Source organism: Elephantulus edwardii, unplaced genomic scaffold, assembly GCF_000299155.1.
Source record: "Elephantulus edwardii isolate Elephantulus edwardi_28Jun2011 unplaced genomic scaffold, EleEdw1.0 scaffold00269, whole genome shotgun sequence".
In the NCBI taxonomy this organism is placed as follows: Eukaryota; Metazoa; Chordata; class Mammalia; order Macroscelidea; family Macroscelididae; genus Elephantulus; species Elephantulus edwardii.
In genome coordinates, this window is record NW_006400019.1 from 2,742,141 (window position 1) to 2,749,125 (window position 6,985).

The 6,985-nt window shown below is 41.7% G+C and overlaps 1 protein-coding gene across 1 annotated transcript in view; it reads right to left on the reverse strand.

The window, feature by feature from the left end:
- The window catches only part of F8 (coagulation factor VIII, procoagulant component), a 212,088-nt gene that overhangs the window by 114,437 nt on the left and 90,666 nt on the right, over positions 1-6,985 (reverse strand). The window contains exon 7 of the mRNA XM_006900001.1: positions 5,204-5,425. Coding sequence (XP_006900063.1) covers positions 5,204-5,425 — 222 coding nt within the window. The remainder of the gene's footprint in view (positions 1-5,203; positions 5,426-6,985) is intronic.

Below are 6,985 nucleotides of genomic sequence, written 5' to 3' on the forward strand. Positions count from 1 at the left end.
AACTCACAAGCATTTGTTGTTTACTGCCCTGATGAACTTTGCTGTTGTCACTATGAGGCTCTTTTATTTCATGTTCTCATAGAATTATGTAATTTACCTTCAGGATAATTAAAATTTGCAGTTTAAACTTTGCATTTATTATTATTTATCAATTATCCTATCCCATTACTATATGGTTGTTGAGGTTTATGATAGAATTATATAATTGTTTATAACTATTATATAAATAATTATAAAATTCTATATTTTTAGCCAATTTTAAATACATTTTTCTTTGAGATATTCAAATAAAAAGAACCTTGAGAAAGAGAATCCCAGAACACTTGATTATACTTTAGCGCAACCTATACTTGGACCAGGAGGCAGTTGTCAGAACTGAGCAAAGAAACACTGCATGGTTCAAAATTAGGAATGGAGTGTATTAGGGATGCATACTCTATCTATTCCTTTTCAATTTCTATGTGGAATAGATCATTCAAGAGGCTGGACTTTATGAGAAGGAGTGTGGCATAAGGATTGGAGGAAGACTCATCAATAACCTGAACTATTCAGATGATACAACCTTGCGTGTCAAAACTGAGGAGGATCTGAAGCATTTGCTACAGAAGGTCAATATGGATTGAGGCTTAACATCAAGAAGATAAAGATTCTCACCACTGGGACAATTGGCAGCACCATGATAGATGGAGAAGAGAAAGAGGTTGTTAACAATCACAGCTTGCTCGACTCCATAATCAACACTCTTTGCACCAGAAGTCAGGAAATCAAAAGATTAATTGCATTAGGTAAATCTGCTGTCGGGGACCTTTCCAGAGTAATGAGTGGCAATGATGTCCATCAAGTGACAAAGATGTACCTGATCCAGGCCATTGTCTTCACAATTACATGCTATGTGTCAGAGAGCTGGATAATGACTAAGGATGACAGAAGAATTGATGCCTTCGAGTTGTGGTGCTGGAAAAGAGTACTGAATATATTGTGGGCAAGCAGGAGGACAAATAAGTCTGTTCTGGAGAGGGTAAAACCAAATTTGTCCTTGGAGGCTAGGATTTTGAAGCTCCATCTCATATACTATGGGCACGTGGCCAAGAGAGACCAGTCCTTGGAGAAGGACATTATGCTTAGAAGGGTGAAAGGATAGCGCAGGAGAGGAAGTTCCCAGATAAGAAGATGGATTAACACAATAACTGGGGCGATGAAATCAGATGTGGTAGCGTCAGCAAGACTGGCTCGGGATAGGGCAGGGTTCAGAGCTGTTGTACCTAGGGTTGCTATGAGTTGTAGGCAACTCGATGGCCCATAACAACATTTGAGACATTGCATTTCCAACTTAAAATACAGTGGTAACAAAGTGCAAAGTTACTTCCTTTCCCTGTGCACATTCCATATTCAAGTATTGAGAATGTCCAGAAATTGAGTCAAGCAGATTAAACCTTGAAACTTCAGTGATCTACAAATTTGGGTCCTTCAAACTGTAACTGAGGAACAATGAGGGCTGAAGTATCCAGACTGACTTAGTCAGCCTCTTCAGCGGTGAGTCCAGCAGAGGCACCACCAGACGGAGGAGCCTCCAGGCCCTGCCTCCAGGGGGCAGCCTCCAGGCGCCACTACAGACCTCCAGCTCCTTCTGCTGTTGCTCGGATCCCTCCTTTTCTGCAGTCTTGTTCTTAACAAGCCAGCTGGTAATTTCATTGCACTTGTTAAAGATTGTCCTCGTCATTGATCTTGCCTTGAAGCTTTTAATTTCCAATTGTTGCTTTCATAAGACTAGAAGACACCTTATCTCTCTGCTTCTCATCTTCTCAGTCTCGTGGACTATCCGTTCCATATCTTCTATACTCATGTGGCCCTTCTCACTGGTAATGGTCATCTTGTTTTCTTTCCCAGTACTCTTGTCTACAGAAACATTACAGGTACCACTGGCATCAGTTCAATCTGAGGAATGCCATGAGGTGCGGGTGGGATGCCGCTGCGTTCAAACTTACCAAGCGGGTTGTTGTTTTTGGTCAGGCACACTCACCCTCACAGACCTGAATGAGTACACCCGGCTGACTGTCCGAGCAGGTTGTGAAGGTCTACGTTTGCTGGAAGGAAGGTAGTATTCCGCTTCATGAGGACAGTCATGGCTCTACCAGCAGTTTCAACATCAAGGGACAGTGAAGTGACATCCAGCAGCTGTAAGCCGCAAATCCTGAACATTTTCAAAGTTGTCTCCAGAGAGAATGGCCACCTGGACAGCTGCCTCATTAGCAACAGCCTCATCTGGGTCGATGCTCTTGTTCAAGTCCTTTCCACTGAAGAATTCCTGAAGAAGTTTCTGAATCTTGGGAATCCTAGTAGAACTACCCACCATCATGGATCTGTGACGTGCCCAGCTTGGCATCCCTCAGGGCTTGCCCCACAGGGTCCAGAGCACCACGGTAGAGATTGGCACTCAGTTCTTCAAGGCGGGCTCGGGTAATGGACCTGCAGACATCGACTCCCTCATACAGAGAGTCCATCTCAGTACTGGCCTGGGTGCTGCAGAAAAGCGTGCACTTTGCACGCTCACAGCGTGCGGCGGCACCTCACAGCACTCTTGTTTTCACTGAGGTCTTTCTTACGTTTGCACTTGAACTCTGCAATGAAATGGTTGACCATTCTACTGTCAAAGTCTTCTCCACCTAAGTGGGTGTCTCCAGGTGTAGACTTGACCTCAAATATCCCATTTTTAATAGTGAGGATTGACACATGAAAAGTGCCACCTCCTAAGTCAAAGATCAGCACATTCCTTTCAGCTCCAACCTTCTTGTCTAAACCATAAGCAATAGTAGCAACCATGACAAAGGAGGATAGAAGGAGAATTGATGCCTTTGAGCTGTGGTGCTGGAGAAGAGTATTGAGAATACCATGGACTGCTAGGAAAACAGATTTGTCCCGGAAAGGGTTAAACCGGGTGGCTCCTTAGAGGCAAGGATTCTGAGGCTCCGTCTAACAGACTTTGGACATGTTGTGAGGAGAAACCGGTCCTTAGAGAGGGACATCATGCTTGGGAGGGTGGAGGGACAGCGCAAGAGGGGAAGGCCCCCTATGAGGTGGACTGATTCAGTGACTGGGTTAATTGGGATGGGTGTATCAGATACAGTGCGATTGGCACAGGATAGAGCAGGGTTTAGGGCTGTTGTACATAGGGTCGCTATGAGTCGCAAGCAACTCAATGGCACATAACAACAACAACAACAACACTACTAAGAGTGTTGATTGTGGAGCCAAGTAATCTGGAGCTCTTAACAATCTCAATCTCTTCTCCATCTATCAAGCTGCTGACAATTGGCTTAGTGATGTTGAGCTTCAATACATATTGAAGGCTGCAGTCCTATGTTTGACAACAATCTGGAATAAGGGGTGCATTAAAGGATGAATTTGGGTTGGGCATGGGGAGGTAAGACAAATAATTATGACCCACCCCCAAACAAATACCTCCCTGCATTATATAGGGGGGGAGAAAGGGTCAATAAGCAACATTATGATAGATGGAGAAAAGATTGAAGTTATCAATGATTTTACCTTACTTGCATCCACAATCAACACTCTTGGTACCAGCAGTCAGGAAATCAGGAGGTGTATTGCATTGGGAAAGTCTGTTGTTGGGGACCTTTCCAAATGACTGAGGCACAATGTCAGTTTGAGGACTAAGGTGCGCCTGAATCAGACCACAGTCTTTTCTATCATTTGCTATGCATCTGAGAAATAGACAGTGAATGAGGATGCCAGAAGATGAACTGATGTCTTTGAGTTGTGGTGTTGGAGAATAGTATTGAGCATCCCATAGACTTCCAAAAGAACCAAAAGATATGTCTTGGAGAAGGTATAGCCAGAGTGCTCCTTGGAGGCAAAGGTGGTGAAGCTTTGTCTCACATACTTTGGACATGTTGCTAGGTGAGGCTATTCCTTGTAGAAAGATGTCATGCTTAGAAAGGTGGAGGGTCAGCAAAGAGAGGAAGACCCTGAACAAGATGGATTGACACAGTGACTGCAGCAGTGGGTTCAAGTGGGTCAGATATCATGAGATGACACAGGATAAGGTTCAGATCTGTTGTTCATAGGGTTGCTATGAGTCATACTCAACAGCATCTAACAACAACAACAAAGTGACCACTATCCAAATGTGTTTGCAAAGGATTTTCAACACTTTGCAAAATCTCCAATAAAATGTTGTTAGGTGTCATTGATACAGATCTGAGCCCTGCCTCATCCTGAACCAACCTCATGATCCCTGAAATACTCAAGTCTTAGATGAAAATGTTGTTGCTATATGCCTTTGAGTTGGAGGCAACTCCTTGCTGACACTCCAGTGAGTTTTTAGAGGCTGTAAAGAGCCCGAGAGGAGACTGCCTATCTTTTCTCACTGAGCTGATGGATCAGAAACATGTGCCTTTTGGTCACCAGTGAAACTCCTTACCACTAAGCCCTCAGAGCTCCATGCATTCTTGATAGCAAGCGGTAAACCAGCGACTGTATCAACATTGTTGAGTCTAACTATTTTAGAATGAATGACAGTGCAATTTAAACCATTTAGTACCCCTCTAGCTAGTCTGCTCTACTCTTTTTTGAGAGACTTCTTTACTTGATACAGAATCACTTGTTTGGGTTTTACATTCTTGGTATTTGATCCTCCACACAGGAATCCATAGCCCTATGGCACCTAACAACAGCAAGTATTATTATCTGGAGGGAGAACTACTTGAAAAATTATATCAATGCTGAAGGGAAGCAGTTGTATGAAAACTTCAGGCCATCCTTTACCCCTACTGCTAACTGGACAAACAGAGCAGTTACAAAAAGAATTCCAAAACTCTAATTCAGACTTTCAGCAATACAGGGTTGGTTATAAGCCCTCTAACTTGAAGGCCTTGGACTAAGAACAAGATATAAAATAGGACAAAAAGCAATCTATAAAGTCAAAGGATCTTATCTCTGCATATTTGATCTTTTCCGCGGTCTTTGGACAGGTTGTCTGCTTCCTACGATATCACCTATTTCAATGCTCATCCCTTTAATACTCAAAACACAATTTTCCTCTAGAGACTAGGGGATTTCATTTGAGGTCTGAAATAATAATAACGCTATAATGCCATCCTATGCAACATCTGGACACCAGCAAACTCCCTTACAAATAGAGCAGGATTTTACAATATCCATTTTAAAGATCCACATATATTACCATGTTGGTGGGAAGGGATATGACAAAACAGAAGAAAGTGGCCGAGGTCCATCAAGAGTGTCTGCGCAGTAAGGAAAGTTATTGGTGAGATTTCCAAGGACACTTGACGATGGTTCCTTACAAGAAACGTATGACCTTCAAGGAAGATTGAGTGCACTTCAGGGGTGGTACCCATTCCAATCACATGCCAATAGACTGACTTCTTGTGACATCCAATTAGACCTGTAAATTTGGAATAAGACATCATTAGAAAGGAAGAAATTAGGCACAGAAAACACATGCTAGTGTAAAATGGGCAAAATAATCTCCAAATTTTAATGTTGATATACTTGCAAACTTTCCAAGAAAATGGGCTGTCTTCTGCCCACTGTTGATGATTTATGATAGTCATTCTATTTCAGGCCTTTTCCTCAGTTCCAGACTCATATAGCTAACCCACCTTCCTAAATATCTTTACTTGAACAGTTAACCCACATGTCTCAAGCCAAACTTTCTTCCAGAATTCTTTCTCTCAGTGAATGGTACCACTCTGCTTTTAATTATGAAAGCAAGACTTAAAATTATCACTACTCTCACCTCCCATAACCAAATCAACACAAATTATGGCAATATAATTAATACTTAAGATTTACTGAAGGAGCTCTGGTGGCAGAGTCCAGTGGGAGTTGCACTGAAAATCCAAAGCTGCAGGTCTCTGGTGGTTCAAATCCACAAGCAACTCAGAGGGAGAAAGATGGACCTTCTCTGTCCAATGTGATTTACAGCCTCTGAAACCCAATGAATCCAATTTGATGGTAGTTGAACAAAAATATTAATTGTTCAAAAATATTTTCCAAGTTTTAGCTCATTCATTCATTACAAAAACTCTATGAACACAGAAATCATTATTATTTCCCTGCAGGAGAGGAAATGGATACCGAGAGAGGTTCATTTGTTCAGATCTGAAACCAAGCAATCACTATTAACTAGCCACAGCAACATTTAATTTGGGTTCCTAAGATTTTTCACTATGTTTACTAACACTATCATCCAGGTTAGGACAGGCTCTTTTACGTCTTTTTTATTCATTGTTGCATACTTCCTCCCCCCTTTCCTCTCACAGCCCACACTATAATGCAGCCCTTGTTCTAGATTATTCTCATACATGTAATGTCTAATCATATATTCCTTTCAGACAGTTCTTCCCCTCATCTGTTCTAATTCAATCTTCATTATCTATACACTTTTTCTCCATTCCTTCCTCAATCCCGCCATGTCTGTCCTATTTTATAACAGCAGTATTATGAAGTATTTGTCCTTTTGTGACCGAGATATTTCCCTCAGCATAATGCCCTTGAGGCTCCCCCACATTGTATAATGTTTTACTATTTCATTGTTTTTCATTGCTGCATAATATTCCATTGTATGAATGTACCATACTTTTTCTATCCATTCATTTGTTGGTGGGCACTTAGGTTGCTTCCATCTCCTTGCTATTGTGAATAATGCAGAAATAAACATGGGTGTGCATACATCTGTTTGAGTGGTGGTTCTGGTTTCTTTAAGGGATATTCCCAGTAGTAGCATTGCTGATATAATATGGTATTTCTATTTCCAACATTTTGAGAAAGTGCCAGACTGCCTTCCATAGTGGTTGTACCATTTTGCACCACCAACAGTAGTGAATAAGCATACCAATCTCTCCACAAACTCACAAGCATTTGTTGTTTACTGCCCTGATGAACTTTGCTGTTGTCACTATGAGGCTCTTTTATTTCATGTTCTCATAGAATTATGTAATTT